This window comes from Orycteropus afer, unplaced genomic scaffold, assembly GCF_000298275.1.
Source record: "Orycteropus afer afer isolate SDZICR_OR568_19922 unplaced genomic scaffold, OryAfe1.0 scaffold00001, whole genome shotgun sequence".
Lineage (NCBI taxonomy): Eukaryota > Metazoa > Chordata > Mammalia > Tubulidentata > Orycteropodidae > Orycteropus > Orycteropus afer.
Genome location: NW_006921588.1, coordinates 33,513,605 through 33,533,431, shown reverse-complemented (window position 1 = coordinate 33,533,431; position 19,827 = coordinate 33,513,605). Strand labels below are relative to the sequence as shown.

Sequence of the window (19,827 nt, the reverse complement as noted above, 5' to 3'; positions counted from 1 at the left end):
ATGAGTCGGGGCCGACTCGATGGCAAATAACAACAACAACAACAACACAGAAGAGTCGGGGTCTATAAGAAGGAAATGGAGAAAACAGACTCCCTGAATTACCCCAGTCTTTCCCAGCTACTGCACAACTTCTAGAAAACAGCGAGTTTTGGGTAAGACAAAGATGAAAGCAGCAAGAAAAGGAAACTCCAATTTCTGGGGGAGCAAAGCCCCTGATAATTCTCCTATCATTCTGTTTCTTCTCTTCAGGTGTTCCATAGTAATAATTCAAGGTCATGAATGTCCACTGCCCAAATTCTGGGAAGCCTAAATGTTAGGAATGCGGCAGGTACTGCATCAGCCTCTGTAATACTAAAAACATGGGACCAGGAAGAACGTGTAACAAAAATTAGAAGAGAAACTGTTGTTGTTGTTATGTGCTGTCAAGTCTGACCCGACTCATAGCTACCCCTCCTTGGGTTTCCAAGACGGAAGTAGATTGCCCAACCTTCCTTCCAAGGAGTGGCTAGTGGGTTTGAACCACCAGCCTTCTGGTTAGCAGTCAAGTGCCTTAGGCAGTATGCTACCAGAGCTCCTAGAAGAGAAATTATGTACTACAAATTAAAAGGACCCTTAAAATACTTCTCTACAATCACCACCATTCAAAACTGTGGAAAACAGAATAATGTCACACCCACACACCTAAAGATGCCCACGGCCTAATCTAGAGCATCTGTGAATATGACACCTCATATGACAAAAGGGACTTTGTTAAATGCAATCAATTTAAAGATTTTTGAGAGGAGAGATTATTCTGGATTTTCTGGTTGGCCCAATCTGATCATATGGGTCTTAAAAGTGAAGAACTTTCTTGACTGCAGTCAGAGAATGACTCTGACCCTCAGGAAGTAGGGTTAAAAAGAAGTTAAGTTACTGCTTTACAACTGGGATTTACAACTGAAGCCAGGAGGCCATGAGATAAGGAATGTGGGCAGCTGCTAGAAGCTGCAGAAGGTGAGGAAACAGGTCCTCCCCTGAAGTCTGCAGAAGGGAACACAACCCTGTCAACACTGTTGTTGTTGTTGTTATGTGCCGGCGAGTCGGCCCCGACTCATAGCGACCCCTCCTTGGGTTTCCGAGGCAGTATCACTACGGAAGTAGGATTGCCCAACCTTCCTTCCGAGGAGTGGCTGGTGGGTTTGAACCGCCACTAATCAGTGGTAATTTGTTATCAGCATTAGAAAACAGAAAGACTAACCAATAAGATTCACTGGCAGCAGAGATTTCCACAATACCACCAGTTAACAATTGTGTGAATTTTACCAAGAAAACAAAGTTTTCTGGCACTCTTGGGATTGCAAAATAAAGTTGAAACTATGTTCCAGGAAGTCCGATTTCAACAGGGAAAGGAAAGTTAATCAAATAAAGCCCCCGATTGAAATATGCTTGTTACTCTTCCAAAACTTTACATTTCAAGGACAAAATTTCTCCACTTATTATCTCCAGGGATATGGTAACTAAGCACTGAAATAACTTTGCAAACAGTCCCCAGAATTATTCAGCTCTGATCAAGAGGCCAAGTCCTAAGAGACAATCTTCCCAACAGAACTGGAGAGGAGAACTTTTAGAGTGCTAAGAGCAGCAGGTTACCTCATCAGTAACTAGAAAAGGTGGAATATAAGAAAGAATATGGACCCAGGCCCTGCATAGCTACAGAAGAATAGCTTAAAATACTGAAGCATTTGCTAAACTTTCAGGCTACTGCCAGCTAACGTATTAGGAAATAACATTAAATTGAATGCAACCAGAGCTTTTTGAGGTATCCAATATTTTTAAGACATTTTCTCTTCATGCCTAGCAGTGCAATGACATTAAAAGGCTTGTGAATAAGAAGCAAGAGGTTCAGGGAAGCTGTGAGGGTCCTAAAAATGATAAAATTGTCCAGTATGCAAGTCAGACTGCTGGCCACAGGGCTGCAGAGCTGTGATGAGAGAAGATCAAAGCACGTACCCTTCCATTCCATCCTTAAAGTGAATACCATGGTTCGATTCCTAACATGGACATTGACTGGTCATGTGACACTGCACACGTCCTTCTCTGAGGCTGGATGAGAGCTCCCGAGATCATTCTGCATTACAGCTCTGTCACAGGGAAGCTCCACAGAGGGAGGTAATCTCTGTCATCCTTTTACTGGGAAAGACAGAGATCATGAAAGGCTTTTTTGCTTGGGGACCTACCACAAGACAAAGGTATGTGGCAGAGGGGAGAACGAAACTCACTGAAACTCTAAAACTCAAATGTTGAGTTGGTCCTGAGAGCCAGAACTAGGGACAGCTAATGGATACTGTTGGTAATTCTAGAGGAAGGAATCCAAGCTAGGTATATATGAAGGGCAGAGAATGCTGGTGCAAGGGCCCTTGCACAGCATGACTTCTTTCAGACATCTATACTGAAACTACCTAGGCAGTTCTCACAGCGTGGAGACCATTTTTGCTTTAAAGCACAGCACTGAAAAGAACAGGAGTTCTGGTGGCGCAGTGCAGAAGGCACTTATTTGAATGCTAACCAGAAGGTTGGTGGTACAAACCCACCAGCCATTCCATGGAAGGAAGACTGGGTAATCTACTTCTGTAAAGACTGACTGCTTTGGAAACCCAAAGGGGGTCCCTATGAGTCAGAATTGACTCAATGGCAGTGAGTTTTGGTGAGTACTGAAAGTAATAAATTATGGAAACTATTATCTAAAATATTGACTTAGTTAGGATTACAGCAGAGAAAATCTAGTAAAGAAGTAATTTTTGTAATACATTTCTACTATAATGTCAAAAACAATAAGCTGCCAAAACAAACATCATATGAAGCATCTTGATATGAAAAGTTTGTGGCAGATCAAGCCTTAAGAATTGTTCAGTTAGGACTCATGTGACCCACATTTATCAAGGGTCAGAGTCCTAGTGGCACAATGGTTGAGCATTTGGCTGCTAACCAAGGCTGGTAGTTCGAACACACCCTGTGGATGCATGGGAGAAAGACCTGGTGGTCCACTTCGGACCAGCATGAAAAAAAAAAAAAATGGCTGGACAACACTTAACACCAATGACGACGTTCACATGCTGGGCATCATAGGGCCGCACAAGCATAATGTCAATTTCTTATCTCCTTAAACAATCCCATGTCACATGTCACCTCCTCTAACCCCAGGGTTCTGAAAGCAAACAACCAAGTACAGATTTCTTAAAGTATATCAATTAGAAAGAACTCAAAAGAATGACTTCAAAATGGAGCCTTATCTTTGTGTTCAATTGATGGTTGTGAGTTACACTCAGTAATCTCTTGTTTTTGTGGCTTTTCTGCAGAATACCTTAGTTGAAACCTTCAGAGACCTAACAAAGAGTGAGGCAGCAGTATCTGCTGTTAGTGGATGGTGTTGTCCCTCTGCAGACCCCAAGAGCCATAGCCACCCCCAAGTAACCCCACACCCTTTCATATTGGCTTTATTCACTTACATATTTCCAGGTTTCTCAAAGTCTAAGAGTATTTCACTAACATCAAAATTCAATGCTGAAAGTGATTTTTCTGCTGCACAGAGTTTTCAAACATTATTTTCACACACATAACCTTTTATATGTTACAATACTGAAGATCCAATAACTCCCTAAATATCAAATAATAGTTTTTAAGTGAGGTAGGTTTTTTCACATTTAATCAATAAAATATAAAGAACCCATTAAAAAGGACTATGTAGATTTAAAAGATATCAATACATATTATTAAATAAATATTATAACAAATAAAATGTTTATATGATAGACACTTTAAAATTTAAAGTATACATTGATACATGTGTATAGAAAAAAGTCTAGAATATACATATCAAGGTCCCAATAATGACTTAAGCTCTGGGTCTGGGATTATGGATGATTTTGTTTCTTAGTGGTTTTTATTTATTTTTTTATTTTAATTTACTTGGTGGTTGTTGTTGCTATGTGCCATCCAGTCAGACCCGACTCATAGTGACCCCTCCTTGAGTTTCCAAGGCGGTATCTCTACAGAAGTAGATTGCCCCATCTTCCTTCCGAGGAGTGGCTGGTGGGTTTGAACCACCAGGTAGATTTTCTAAATATCTAAAATGGACATATATCACTTGAAAATAAGGAAGTAAAACATTTTTGAAGTTTTCTATGTATGTTCCTTGTTACTGAAAGTATTTGTACTCACAATGTCCTCTTGCTCCACTATCAGAAGAAAATGACACTATCTCCCAATGCAGTTTTTAATTCTTATACTTTGCTTCCCTTATGTTACCAATTTTTCTGAATATAAGCCTTCTTTTAGCATGTTTGCCAGTCAATTTTTATATATGCAAAAGGCAAACACTCTATACCATCTATATCTATACCATCTCCCGATACCATACCATCGATAACACTGAACCCAGCATTGGAACACCCAGACTCCAGCCTTGGGCTTTAGCTCTGTGACTGTAGGAAAGCTATTTAGCGTCTCTGATCTTTCTTTTTCACTTCTGAGCAGTAAATGTAGGAATAAAGGAAGAATTAAATCAGGCAAGTGATGTAACAGTACTTTTAAAATTGTGAAACACTCTGCAAATGCTTTTTGCTATTAGCATCATCATCTTTAGCGTCTACTCCAAGAAAAATAGTTTCTTGGTATTTCTGTCACAATATTTAATGATGAGTTTATCAGGAAACATTGTTAAAAGAATTTTTATGTGAAATATTAATGAGAAGAGAGGTGAATGTAACAACTCTGAAAGTATACTTGTTTCTTGTTGCATTCAAAATTGAACTGAAATCGAGCATGGCCATAGGGTCAAGTAGTCAAGAGCACTAACCTGGGTGTCAAAGAGAACTGAGTTCATGTTTCTGCTTCTTATCAGCTGTATAGTATTGGATAAATATCTTAACCACTTTAAACCTTAGTCCTCGCATCTATGAAATGTCAATAATGGCAGAAGTGGTATTTTGGTGGTTTTATGTAGATTTAACAGGTCAAAGTATTTAAAGTTCTTATCATAGTGCCCAGCACATAGTAGGTACATCATTTTTTAAAGACACCACTGTCAATAAAGCTGAGATGTGCAACAATTACTCTAATTTTCAGAGAAAAGAACAAACTAAAGAGAAGATTTTAAAATTAAGTAAAATGCAAAATAATTTTCAAATTTACTAAAACCAAACCAATTGCTGTTGAATTGATTCTAATTCATAGCAACCCTACAGGACACATTATTGTTGTTGTTATGTGCCATTGAGTCGGACACAACTCATAGCAACCCCTTATTGGGTTTCTGAGGCAGTATCACTACGGAAGTAGATTGCCCAACCTTCCTTCCAAGGAGTGGCTGGTGGGTTTGAACTGCCAGCCTTCTGGTTAGCAGTCAAGTGCCTTAAGCACTATGCTTCCAGAGCTCCCAACCATAACTCTCTATGGAAGCAGACTGCCACATCTTTTTCCTATGCAGTGGCTGGTGCCAGTTAGCAGTTGAGTGCTTAACCAGTGTTCCACCAGGGCTGCTAATTTTCATAATAAGGGCATAAGTCTGTAGTAATTTGAAACCTAAATAATAATACTGCTCTATGGAAAAACAATATGGGCTTGTCAGAAATAATTTGGGTCTGATAAGCCCTGTACCAAGGACCAGAGTCTAACATGGCCCCCATACTCATCCTAACCATTCTGAAAAAGGAAACCCACTGCCATCAATTTGATTCTGACTCATAAAGAACCTATAGGACAGACCTTATAGCTGCCCCATAGGGTTTCCAAGACTGTAAATCTTTACAGAAGCAGACTGCCTCGTCATTCTCCTGCAGAGTTTGAACCATGGACCTTCTGGACTGTTACTCTCCTCAAAATTTAGATGTTGAAAAAAATAAATGTTGGTTGCTATGGAAATTAAGTATACCAAAGAGAACACCTGGACAAAAGGGCTCTCACCTTCCTTTAACTGCCCATAGCTTTTCTTTTTCTCTGTCCTCTTACTGCATTTATCACTTTCTACCTTGTATTAGAGTCATTTGTGCAGGGTCTGATCTCCCCACTTACACAGTAAGCTCTTTGAGTGCAGAAACCCTGTTTTATTCATCTTTGGATTTTGAACAAAGCCTTGCACAGAGAAAGCAGTAAATAAGTAGTTTGTCCATGGGCGGCTGGAGGGAAAGGAAAAAGAAAATGCACTAAAAGCACTACTGCAACCTGGACCCCATGCCTACACTACAATATTTAACCTTTTTGGGGAAAAATTAATCAAGCCTCCCAGCCACCTGACTAGTGGAATTATGAAATTAACTCTATTTTTACAAGTTGGCTCATGGTTTAAGTATTTTAATCCCTCCAGAATAATGATACGATGGAATTAGAATTCAGTCATACTAATGCTAAAACAGTGATCAGTATTATTTCTAACAGCTTTCATTTCTTCATAAAATGAGAATTTATTGAGCCCATTATTCTTTAAGGAGCCCTGTTAAAAGCTCTGCTGCTAATGAAAAAGTCAGTGGTTCGAATTCATCAGTGGCTCTGTGAGAGGAAAGATCTGGTGATCTGCTGCTCCTAGGAAATTCTATGGGGCAGTTCTACTGTGTCTTGTACAGTCTCTATGAGATAGGATTAACTCAATAGCAGGCAATGTTATTTTTCACCAAAGGTCTCTAGTTAACACAAATGATCTGTGTTTCACTACTGTCAGGGACTGAATTGTGCTCCCCGCCCCCCCAAATTTGTGTCCACTTGGCTGGGCCATGATTCTCAGTGGCTTTGAAATTATATAATGATGTAATGTGGCAGATATGTAATGATATCCCATGATGTGTTCTGATGTGATAAGCTGATTAGGTGTAAGATGTAAAAGGAGTATGATTAAGGGTGAGTTGCAACACCCTTAGTGTCATCACAGCCCTAATCCAATGTAAGGGGAGCATCTCTGGGGTGTGTCCTACAACACCTTTTATCTTGAAAGAGATCAAAGGACAGACAAGAGAGCAGGGAAGGGGGACCTACTGTCACCAAGAAAGCAGAACCAGGAGCAGAGCACATCTTTTGGACCCAGAGTCCCCGCACTGGGATCCTCCTAGGAACAAAAGACAGAGAGAGAGAGAGACTTTCCCTAGAGCTGGCACTCTAAACTCAGACATCTAGCCTCCTAAAGTGTAAGAGAATAAATTTCTGTTTGTTAAAGCCATCCACTGTGGTATTTCTGTTACAGCAGTGTTAGGGAACCAAGACATCTACTTACCACCAGACATCTACTTACCTAAAAGTTGGCAGTTCAAACCCACCCAGTGGTTCTGGAGAAGAAAAGCCTGGTGATCTGCTCCAGTCAAGATAACCTTATGGAGCAGTTCTACTCCGTAACACCTATGGTTGCCATGAGTTGGCAACTAACAACAACGTTCTTTACAGATGGCCAAGTTCATCTTCTAAAAGAGAAACTAAAACAGTAAGTCAAACCAGGCAAGTATTTCCTTGCTAAAGTGTTTTTGTTAAACTACATACCGTACTTGTCTTGGTTCTCTAGTGCTGTAATACCAGAAATACCACAGGAATTTATTCTCTTACAGTTTAGGAGGCCAGAAGTCTGAATTCAGAGTGCCAGTTTTAGGGGCTGTGTGATGGCCCCTTGACCTTGGGCTTCAGCTCTGCCTCTTGTTCCAGGCCCATTAGAGCTTGAGGTGTCTCCTAACTCAGGCATCTGCTGGCTGCTGAGGTTGATGAACCCAAGGCTGGCAGGGAAAATGGCACAATCCACAGATGAGTAGGTAACAGAGTAGGCCACCAGTTCAAGTCCAGAAACAATCCCAAGATCGCAGGCAACACAGCTCAAAATGTGCTAAAAAGCTAACAGCCTTTCCCAAAGCTTCTCCACATCACTGGAAGCAGGCCAACACCCCAAAGGTAATGCCTCTTCAACTGCTTAGTTTCCCACAGAAGACTCCACCATAGAGGTGATTACAATCTCATCATGGGAGAACAACTATATCCAGCTGCCAAGCCACTCAAAACCACAACCTAGCCAAGTGGACACACAACCTTAACTACAACACTACCCTAGACATTATTTTTTTCTACAAGCAGGAAAGCCACTGAGTTGATAGGGAATTTTTAACTAGTCCATCAAGGTCTAATGATTACACTACTAAATAATAAGGTAAATTCATTATGAGCAAGCTGATTGCCTTCACCAAAACTGTCAATGCAATCCTTAGGGCTGAGCTGACAGCATCCAACACAAAGGAGTTAACACTTTAACTGATAAGTTTATCATTTCCCAAATCACTGAGCCAGATTCTACAAAACACATGTTTTATGTCAAGTACACGACTATTTTATTTTATGAAAAATGTACTAATGGCAAAATATTTGTGCAATGTTTGACTCAAACCAGAAACGGCATTACTGTCTACTGACAGTATATAAATTACAAGGTGGCTTACTTGGTATTTTTCTCCTGAGATATGTTTAAGAGGATTTTCTTATCTTGTACCTGACTTTATGATACTCATTTTTTTTTTGATAACACAGATGACATTACCATATACAGAATGAAGAAGAGAGCATTTGCAGAAAACATAAAATAAAAAAGTCGGATCCACATTTTAACTGTGTCTAGCATGTAATATTGAGAACGAAGGTCTAATCCTTTCTTTTCTCCAACCTTATATATACCAGGTCCTTTGTAAAAGCAAATTAAAAATATTTTTTTTTTTTCAAAAAAGGCATCAGCCTTTTGCTACCTTATCCTTTGCCTGGAATCAGCAAATATTGATAATGGAAAAATACACTACCTGTAGCTACAATATATTGTCTTTTCTTATAGAATATGACATTTTGAAAAGTGAAATTCTTCCAATCTCCTACTTACAGAATGAAAGAGGTTTACCTGGATCTTGTCCAGGGAATGAGGAGGGAACCATGTTCCTAGGAGATAGGTCTATAAAATGCTATGTCAAGAAGAAAATCAGAGTGACCTTTCCAAGAGATGGAGTGAGCAGCCACCCACACAGCATTAGTTAAGGACTGATGAAAGCTGGCTTGAACTCAAGTCTCCTACCCACTGGCCTGTGGAGCACCATAACCATAAATGTCATGCCCAAATAGCCTCAGAAAATAGACAAGAAAGGCAAGTATACCATTTCCCAATACTGGATAGCCACACATTGTCTAGATCAATGATTCACAAAGACAGACTGATGTTACATAGATATCACATATATCCATTTATCTTTATATATACATGTAAGTGATATATATACACATACATATATATATATAGACTTATACACACATATTACATTCACATACACATAACTCACACACATACATACATCAACATTTTGATGTAGAGATGTAAATGGAAGAGAAGGGGAAAAATGAGGGCATGGCTGTTTTTTAAAAAGGGGACAAGTAACAACTCTCCAGATTCCCATCACACAGACTGGTACAGGATATACCTTGTTTGGGACCACATATTATATGATCCAGGGTAAACTGCAAATGGGGAATGGATGTGCAGAAATATTACAGCAAGGAGCAACACTGGATGGTAGGTTTTTGATACCCAAAGAGCCTGCTGCTTTGCAGGTTTTATGAGAGTGAAGTCAGATATAAGAGGATGTTGGTGGGGAGATAAGGGAGAAGACTCCCACCCTGCATATGAAAGATCATTTCAAAAGGGATTCTATGACTACATTCATTTATGGCTTAAACAGTGATTCTAAAATTGGGGGCCATGGGTGTGTTCATATAATCCTCTGAATGTTCTAAATGTTGCATTTCCATTTCCATTAATCTCTCTCTCTCTCTCTCTCACACACACACACACACATACACACACACAGATTCTGGGACAGTACGATAGTGTGCATTTCAGGGACCATGCTGACTTGACTAACTTGAATTCAGTCACCAACCTCAAGTGATCCCTTGTGCAGCCTGTTAATCCTACCAAAATTCCCATGTAAATTTACTCTCCTGCTCTCCTAGATAATTCCTTTCTGTTCTCAAACCTTCAACATTTCCCCTTCCTTCCTCACTCTCAACTGATGACAATCTTTGTTTTACTGAGAAAACAGAAACAATAGAAGAAGATAACCTGCACATTTCTGCTCCTAAACTGACCAATTTACTTGTACCTCCACCTGGTACCTCTGTCTGCCCTCCCTTTATAGTGGCTGCACTGTCCAACAGATACCCTGTCGATTCTCCTAAGGCCTAGATGTCATCCCTATTCACTCAATTAAAAACTTTAGTTTTAAAACTGTCCCCACTTCTCAGTCTGTTTTCCCTTCTGTATTACATCATTACCATCAACCTGTCCTGTTGTCCTCAAGTCGATTCCAACTCACAGAGCCTCTATAGGACAGAGCAGAACTGCCCCATAAGGTTTTCAAGGCTGTAAATCTTACAGAAGCAGACTGCCACATCTTTCTCCTGTAGAGTGGCTGGTGAGTTCAAGCAGCTGAACTTTTTCTTTTTCTTTCTGCAAATTTACAAAGCACATTCATTTTACTCTCAACAGTTCACACATATTTGATTTCACAGCCCCAATTACAATCCCCCAATCAAAAAAAGTTCTCCTCCCCTCTACTCCCTGTGACTACCCCCTCCCTGTGCCCTTCTTATCAATGCATGCCCGTCTGTCCAGCTTTCCTCTATGCGAACGGTGCTCCTCTGATGTCTCATGGCCGACTGCTCTAAGGGGTGTATCTCCCAGGAATAGGTGTTCTGCTTGTAGCTCTTTCTATTATTGGGCTGGGAGCCAATCCATGGAAGTAAGTCCATTTCCAGGCCCAAAGAATAACCCGAGCCCCAGTCTAAGGGGTTCCACCAGTCTCTATCTGGCCAGTAATTCTGGTCATTTTTTAAACAGCTGACCTTTCATCTGGTAGCCAAGCTTTTAACTACTGGGCCACAAAGGGCTTCACGTTAATTGACAAACAAAACAACATTGGTAGACCAGTTGTCTACCATTACTCACCCTTACATCACCTCACCTTATAGCTTTAAATACCCTTTAAATTCCTCTCCTTAGCTCAGACATCACATAAAACAAAACAACAACAAAAAAAGCTCCTTTCATTCCACGTTCTCATTGAGCTATTGCCCCAGTGTTCTGTTGCCCTATATACTAAATTTCCAGAGAGAGTTGTCTATACTAAAAAGTCATCTACACTTATTACCCCCATCTTCTTTCCTGCCACTCTATATTGAACCCAATTCAATCAGGTTTTATCCTCTTCACTCCACTAAAACATTTCTTGCCAAGACCAAGCTTTATAATGCCAAATACACTGGTGAATTCTTAGTTCTCATTGTACTTGATCTATTAATAACATTTGATGCAACTCTTCACTCCTTTATTGAAACCCTTTCTCCATTGGGTTTACAGGACCACCACTCTTTCTTGGTTCTCCTTCTTCTTCACCAGCATCTTCTTCTCAGTCTCTGCTCATTGCCCCTCATCATTCCACTTCCCGTGAGGGTGGACCAGATCAGTTGTCTACCATTACTCACTCACTATGTGATCTCATCTTATAGCTTTAAATACCCTTTAAGCTAAATTCCTCTCCTTAGCCCAGACATCACCTTTGAATTCTAGATTAATGCATCCAAATGAATACCTATTTCACATCTATGTAGATGTAACCCTGGTGGCAGTGGTTAAATTGCTCGCCTGCTAACCAAGAGCTTACCAGTGGTTTGAACTCACCAGCCTCACCATGGGAGAAAGATGTGGCTGACTGCTTCTGCAAAGATTACAGCCTTGGAAATGCTATGGAGCAGTTCTACTCTGTCTTATAAGTCTGAGTCTGAACTGACTCGATGGCAGTGGTTTTGTTATGTCGATGTCTAACAGGCACCTTAAGCTTAACATGACCAAAAGTGACGTCTTGATTCCATTCCAACATGTGACTCCAATTCTCTTCCTCATCTCAGTAAGTAGCAATTCCATTCATCCATATTTTCAGGCCAAAACTATGAATTCTTAAGTTTTCTCTTTCCCACCCAGAATTCAATAGCTGCTTGCCACCTCTACTACACCCCATTCTAGTCCAAGCCACATCACTGCTCACTGTGTCACAGCTCTAGCCTTCTACTTTCTCCACAGGTTCTATTCTCAGTAAAAAGATCACAGTTATCACTCTTCAGCTCAAAAGTCTCCACTGGTTTCCCATCTACTAAGAGTGAAATCTAAAGCATTTACCACACGACCCTACATGACTTGAGTCATGCTAACTCTGAGTTCACCTCCTACCACTCTAGCCACATTGGCTCCCTGGCTGTTTTTATAACACACCTCCTGCTCAGAACACCTGCAACTGCTGTTCTGTCTGGGACTGTCTTCTTCCAAATAGCCTCATGGCTTGAGTCCTCACTTCCTTCAGGGATTTGCTCAAGTGTTGGCTTATTTAGCAGGGCTTTCTGCGAGAGGCAGAATTCTAAGACACCCCCAAGATTCCCGAGCTCTGCTGTTTGTGCCCTGCAAAATCTCTTCCCTTGAGTGGGACAGGACCTATAAAATGATGGATGTCACTTTGGTGATTAGGTAAGCCGTAGGGATTTTACAGAGGTCCTTAGGGTCCAAAATTAGTTGTGATTTAAACAAAAAGGTGATTATTCTAAGTGGGCCTGGCTTAATTAGGTGAAAGCTCTTAAAAGAGGGAATTAATCCGTGGGGAGGTGACAGAAACCCTTTCCTGATACACTTGGAGAAGCAAACTGCTATGTGTTGAGCTGCCAGTCCAGAGGAGTGGCTTCTGTAGCTAAGGGACTCTGTTTTACAAATATAAGAAACAGTTCTGTCAACAACCCAAATGAGCTTGAAAGAGGACCCAGTGCCACAGATGACAATGCAGCTCAGCCAACACTTTAATTCCAGTCTGTAAGACACTGAGCGCAGAACCCAACTAGACTTACAGAAACTATGAAATCATAATGTTGTTTTAAGCCATTAAGTTTGTGGTAGCTTGTTACACAGCAATAAACAACATATACACCTTCTCTAATACAGACTAATGCCCTCCCATAACTTTATCCTCCTGACATGTATGTGTGTGTTACGTGCATGTCATATATGTGTTGTCACATATTTACATATTATATATGTATGTGTGTGTGTCATTTGAATATTTTAACTGCATCTCCCAGCCTCTAGAGTGTAAGAATATTCCCCCTCCTGCCCAGGGGAGTCAAACGATATTATTCTGAGAGATTCATTAGTTCTCCAATTTGAAAAACACTAGTTTAAACAAATGTAAATATTTAGAGGGAGAAAAAAATCATACTAAAATTCATTTCTATTTTTCAAAAGTAATTCTAAGTGGTATGATTCAGAAAAATGTCACTGATGTAGAATGTGTTAATTTCAGAAACACAATTTTAGAAACAATTGCTATTGTGTTGTTATGTGCTGTTGAGTAGACCCTACTCATAGTGACCCCTCCTTGGGTTTCCAAGGCAGTATCACTACAGAAGTAGATTGCCCAACCTTCCTTCCAAGGAGTGGCTGGTGGGTTTGAACTGCCAGGTCTCTGGTTAGCAGTCAAGTGCCTTAGGCACTACGCTACCAGAGCTCCTACACATTTATTAGATCCTTGAATATCAGGTATCAGAATGCTTCTGAATATCACAGTTAAATGTGCACTGAAAGGCAGTAGAGTCAGTTGGATTTGTTTCTTATTGAGCAACTGTAACAAAGAATGTTAGTTAGTTACTGAAAGTCACTTAGAATGTGGTTTCTAACAGATGCCAAAAGACTGTCCTCCCTAAAACTGTGGAACAAGTTAATCAATGTTTTAGATAAACAATGTAAAAGACAAGTTTATCAGATTGGCAAGTGATGTACATCCTAACATTGTGAATAATGTGACACATTGACGATCATGCTTGAAATGAATGGCAAGCGAGCAATGAGTCAAAACCAAAAGGTTAATTACGATAATGATAAAGGTTAACTCGGACATAGAATTTTACAACATGAGCTGCAGTTCAGAATTAGGCTTGCCAGGTCTGCAAATGGAACAAAGTTAGAGGTTTTCTTTGACTGGTGGGTAGGTCATGCTGAACTTGTCACCAAGGCACATGGATATTTCAAAAGGCAATAAAAACTTGGGCTGACGACGGAGAAAGAGGGTGAACTGGAAAAACACATGATCTTTCTCTACTGTACACAGCTGGAGTCCTATATTTCAATAACAGTGCTAAGTTTAAAAGGGACAATGTTAAACTGGAAAATAACTCCATGGAAAGAGTTCTAAGGTCAAATAGGTTTCAGAGTAAACAAAGTTAAACAAATTCCTTTCCTGCAGAACTTCTTAGAAGCTTTATTATGTCCATGTTCATTATGATGTCCAAAAAGAAGAGTGTGTACCTCTACAGATAGGGATATAGGATGCACACTGATTCTTAACTGATTTGAACATACAACTCTTTCTCAATGACAAGTCTACTTAACTTTGTTCTAGGACTAGGTATCTAAGCCACAAACTTGGGGACACCACAACATAGACCTGTGAGGACAAAGGTAGCAAAAGCAGATGCAGACCAGATGTTGATGAAGGTGAGCACCCAAACTCAGGGCTGACATGGAAACTGTATATGGAAAGACTAAAGGTACTTGAAGTCTTTTGCCTAGGAAAAAAAAACAAACAAACAAGACTTGCAAACATATAAACGGCTGTCAGAAAAAAAGAGGGAATGCATTTGTTCTATATTGTTCTAGTGCCTAGATCAAAACAGTATCTGGCGGTAATACTCAGAAACATGCTTTTTTTTTTTAAAATTAGGATTTGGGTGAAGATTTACAGAGTAAATTCACTTTTCATACAGCAGTTCACATATACTTTGTCTCATGTCATTGACCAAAATTTACAATGCAGCAGCTCCCCTCCCACTTCCTCCCCATAGTTACCTCCTCCCAGTGTTCATCCCTTCATACTCTTCTGAACCCTGAGCTATCTCCCTGTGCATAAGCAGCCCTTCCTTCTCCCATATAGAAACATGCTTTTTAACTTGTTTGCCAGGAGACCTTCATCCAGGGAGTCTAATATTTGCTCTAAAGGGCAAAATTAGACCTCATAGGAACCCAGAAAAGGAAGGTCCCTTAAATCTTCAGAAGGCAAAAGAACCATACAACAGCTAAACTTTCAGTATCGTAAGTGGTGGCAATGGGGAAAAAATGAGCGAAATAAATATCCAACAGGGGCAATAAGGAAAGATTCCGTATTTGTAAAGCAGGATACCGGATTAAACCCACAGACACTGAGTTGATTGACTCATAGTGACCCTTTGTGACAAAATACAACAGCCCCATAGGATTTCCAAGCCTGTAAATCTTTACAGAAGGAGACTGCCACATCTTTCTCCTGCAGTGCAGCTGGTAGCTTGAAACCACCAAGTTTTCAGTTAGCAGCCAAGAGCTTTAACCACTACGCCATCAGGGCTGCTTGGATATTGGATTATTGGATTCCAAAGGTCATTTCCAAGATTGCAAGCCCAGTGGATCAGACTTTAACCTCCAAAAACTTACTCATCCCTGAACCTCATGACAAACACAGGGCACAGAATGAACCCCATGAACACTGGTTGAATGAATGAACATTTGAACAAGTCGAAAGAAATAAAGAAGTACTAGTTCCAAACTAAAAGAGAATGGAAATAAGCTATTTCAATTTTTGGAGATTTCTAAATTCATTAATTATGAACCGTAATCAAGTTTACTTATACAAATTTAAAAGAAAAAAAAAGTTTCTGTTAAGTCAACTCTGACGCATGACAATGCCAGGTGTATTAGAGAAGAACTGTGTTCCACAGGGTTTTCAATGGCTGATTTTTCCAAAGTATATCCCAGGACTTTCTTCCAAGGTGCCTCTGGGTGGACTTGGACAACCAACCTTCCATTTAGCAATGAGCACCTTAATTGTATGCACCACCCAGGCACTCCAAAGAAAAACGATTGCAATAATTTCACTTCCTGACTAGCAAATCAATTCTGAATTAAATTACATATCATAGGTTATTGTGAGATTTGCCAGAAAATCCATTAAACAAACCAAACTCACTGCTGTCAAGTCAGATCTGACTCATAGCGACCTCTCCTTGGGTTTCCGAGGCAGTATCACTACGGAAGTAGATTGCCCAACTTTCCTTCCAAGGAGAGGCTGGAGGGTTGAACTGCCAGCCTTCTGGTTAGCAGTCAAATGTCTTAGGCACTATGCTACCAGAATTCCCAGAAAATGCACTATAGACTCTAAATGACAATCAGAAGAAAGAAGTGATTTTGCAAAGAGAATCTGCCCATACAGACATGGTAACTTAGAGAGTTAGAAATTAACTCTGATGATGAATCCCACATCTTATGGCCATAGCTCTTAACATGTCTATTAAGCCATGAGTTGTGTTTTTAATTCTCAGAAAGAGAACATATGTGTTGGTGTTGTTGCTAGCTGCTGTCAAGTTGGGTCCTGACTTGTGTCAACCCCATGTACAACAGAACAAAACACTGTCCAGTCCTGCACCATCCCATGATCAGTTAAAGATTGGGCCATTGTGATCCATACAGTTGTCGCTGGATGATTTTTGAAAGTAGATCAGCAGACCTTTTTTCCTCCTCTTAGTCTGGAATCTCCACTGAAACCTGTTCAGCATTCTAGCAACACACACGCCTCCGAGGCCAGATGGGTGGTAGATGTACTGCGCAGATGTACTGCGCAGGACTCAAACCTGGGTCTTTTCCATGAAAGGAGAGAATTCAACCACTGAACCACTACTTCCCTTGAACTTATGTACAGCTTACTTTAAAAGTATTTTTAAAAATGTGATTGCATTCTGATTGACCAAGTAAATCAAGCTGCTAACAATTACATTTAAAGACGCTCTGGTGGTGCAGTGGTTGAGGCATTCAGCTGCTAACCAAAAGGTCAAAAGTTATAACCCACTCTGGGAGAAGGATGAGGCAGTCTGCCTTGGAAATGCTATGGGGGCAGTTCTACTATCTTTGGGGGTCACTATGAGTCAGAATCGACTCAATGACAGTGGGTTTGGGTTTAGAATTAAATTTAAGCAATTTTCTTCTGTCTTGCAATACCAAACTTTTAGCAAAGAATACATGTAAAGACAGGCCTTTAAATTAAAAACTTCCTAAAAAAGAAAGAGCTTTCTCTCAGTAGATTAAAAAAAAACTCTATTGTCAAACACTATATTTGTATATATTTTCACAAGGCTGAGGGTTCTTTCAAAATATATGTCATTTCTCCATAGTGACTGATCAAACCTGCAACTGAAAAATGTTCTGAATAGGCAACTTGTAGTACAAGCATGGTTTATTTCTCTCAGAGACTGATTGCTGGAGTGTGAAAGAAACTCATTAAAAATCCCTTACTGTGATGTTACATTGTGGGGAAAAAAATGAGGGAGAGAGAGAAAACAAAAGGCAAGGGGAAAAAAACTAATGAAGGGTACACAGAGCCTGCAGACACACTTACAGGGTGCCTTTCTTTCCTATTACTTCAGTACACAATTAGAAGAGAGCTATTAGTCTAGGAAATACAGCAGACACTGGCAGTTTGGGGAAATTAAATAAGTTAACAATTTTATCTTATGGTAACATTATGAAAAGTTAATAAAGGCAATCAGAATATTGTAATATAGGAAAAACAATGCAAAATAAACAGCAATATTATTTACCTTAATCTTAAAACGAGGTTCACAACGCAAGAAGCTTCTCTATAGTCTTCACTAGCATTGGGTTGGCCCTTTAAAAATAAATCAGCAAACACTGTTATAAACTTTATTAGGAACCAAAGGAAAAAAATCACAGTATCTGTGGATTCACACAGCCTTTTTTTTTTTTTTTTAATTGTGATTTGGGTGAAAATTTACAGAGCAAATTCACTTTCCATACAACAGTTCACATACACTTTGTCTCATGACATTGACCATAATTCACCACAATGCAACAGCTCCCCTCCCATTTCCTCCCGACAGTCACCTCTTCCCTGTGTCCATCCTTCCATGCACCCTTGCCCCCTGAGATGTCTCCTTGTGCATAAACAGCCCTTCTTTCTCCCATGATTGTTCTCTCCAAGGAGTGTATCTACCTCAGGTAAATGTTCAACTCCTATACCTGTCTTTTGTTTGGCTGGAAACCACAAGTGTGGGTTCAATTCCAGACCTGAAGGGCAGCTCGGGGCCATAGTCTCAGTGGTTCCACCAGGCTCTACTGGACCAGCAAACCTGGTCCCCCCCCCCCTTTTTCTTTCTCCAAATGATTTTGAGTTTTGTTCCATATTGTTCTTCCTCTTTATCAAGGATCTCCTACATAGATCCCCTTCCAAGTAGATGACAGTGGTAGCCAGGCACTATCTAATTCTTCTGGTCTTCTCGTCATATAGGCTGTGTATTGCATGGTGTACTAGTCACTAGGACGAATTCTTTCCATGAATCTGGTTTTCATCATTCTTCTTTGCTCTGGACAAGGAGAGACTAATTGTTGCATCCACATGGCTGCTTGCAAGCTTTTAAGATCCCAGTTGCTACTCACCAAAGCAGAAGGTGGAAAAATGTTTTGTGTAGTATGTTATGCCAATTGAGCTTGATGTCCCCTACGACTATGGTCCCGAGCTCACAGTAGTTCTCAGTCTCTCTGGGTAGCTGGCTGTGACCAAGAAGTGACTACACCTCATCCCTTGTCAGCTCTACTATACACCTGGGAATTCAGATCATACAAATACACTTATAGGACCATTGTCTGCCAACCCTATACATGGTTTTGGGTACATTCCCCGCTTCATAGACATACCTAATACTTTAGCCTGTCCATCCATCTATCCACCCTTATACCTATGTTTGCCTTCACTGACAATGCAGTACTGTATGTGCAAAAGGGTTCATCTTTGTTGTTTATACCTCCCACGTACCTCTGTCTTCCTCTTCCTCAATGCTACCGTGTTGATCACTCACATTTGGTACATTGCCCTTCTTCTCACTCCAATCAATACTTATCTCTACCTCTCTAACAGTGTGGCCTACCCTCCCCTCCCATCCCTGGTAACCAACAAAGAGAATTCCCTTCCATAGATAAACCTTTCCTTGACTTTTACAATAATGGATTAATACAATATTTGTCCTTATATGATTGACTTATTTCACTCAGCATAATGTCCTCCAAGTTCATCCACAGTATGTGGTGTTTTGCAGATTCTACATTATTCTTTAGGGTGACATAGTATTCCATTGTGTGTTGTTGTTATTGTTGTTGTTATGTGCCGTCGAGTCAAACCCGACTCATAGCGACCCCTCCTTGGGTTTCCAAGGCAGTATCACTATGGAAGTAGGATTGCCCAACCTTTCCTTCCAAGGAGTGGCTGGTGGGTTTGAACTGCCAGCCGTCTGGTTAGCAGGCAAGTGTCTTAGCCACTATGCTACCAGAGCTCCATTGTGTGTATGTACCATCATTTGGTTATCCATTCCTCAGCTGATGGACACTTAGGTTGTTTCCATCTTTTGGATATTGTAAATAGTGCTGCAATGAACATGGGTGTGCATATGTCTGTTCTTGTTGTGGCTTTCATATCTTTAGGATACGTACCTAGTAATGGAATAGCTGGGTCAAATAGTATTTCTAATTTCAAGTTTTTAAGGAATCACCATAACTGCTTTCCACAGTGGTTAAACCATTTAACAGTCCCACCAGCAGTGTATGAGAGTCCCAATCTCTCCACAACCTCGTCAGCATTTGTTATTTTCTGTCTTGTTGAACTTTGCTACTAGCGTTGGAGCAAGAAAGATGGTATCTCACTGTTGTTTTGATTTGCATCTCTCTAATGG

The 19,827-nt window shown here is 40.3% G+C and overlaps 1 protein-coding gene across 1 annotated transcript in view; it reads right to left on the bottom strand.

Annotated features, from left to right (window-relative positions):
- Positions 1–19,827, bottom strand: part of STK39 (serine/threonine kinase 39) — a 408,683-nt gene that overhangs the window by 122,344 nt on the left and 266,512 nt on the right. The window contains exon 14 of the mRNA XM_007946961.2: positions 17,686–17,753. Within this exon, the coding sequence (XP_007945152.1) occupies positions 17,686–17,753 (68 nt within the window). The remainder of the gene's footprint in view (positions 1–17,685; positions 17,754–19,827) is intronic.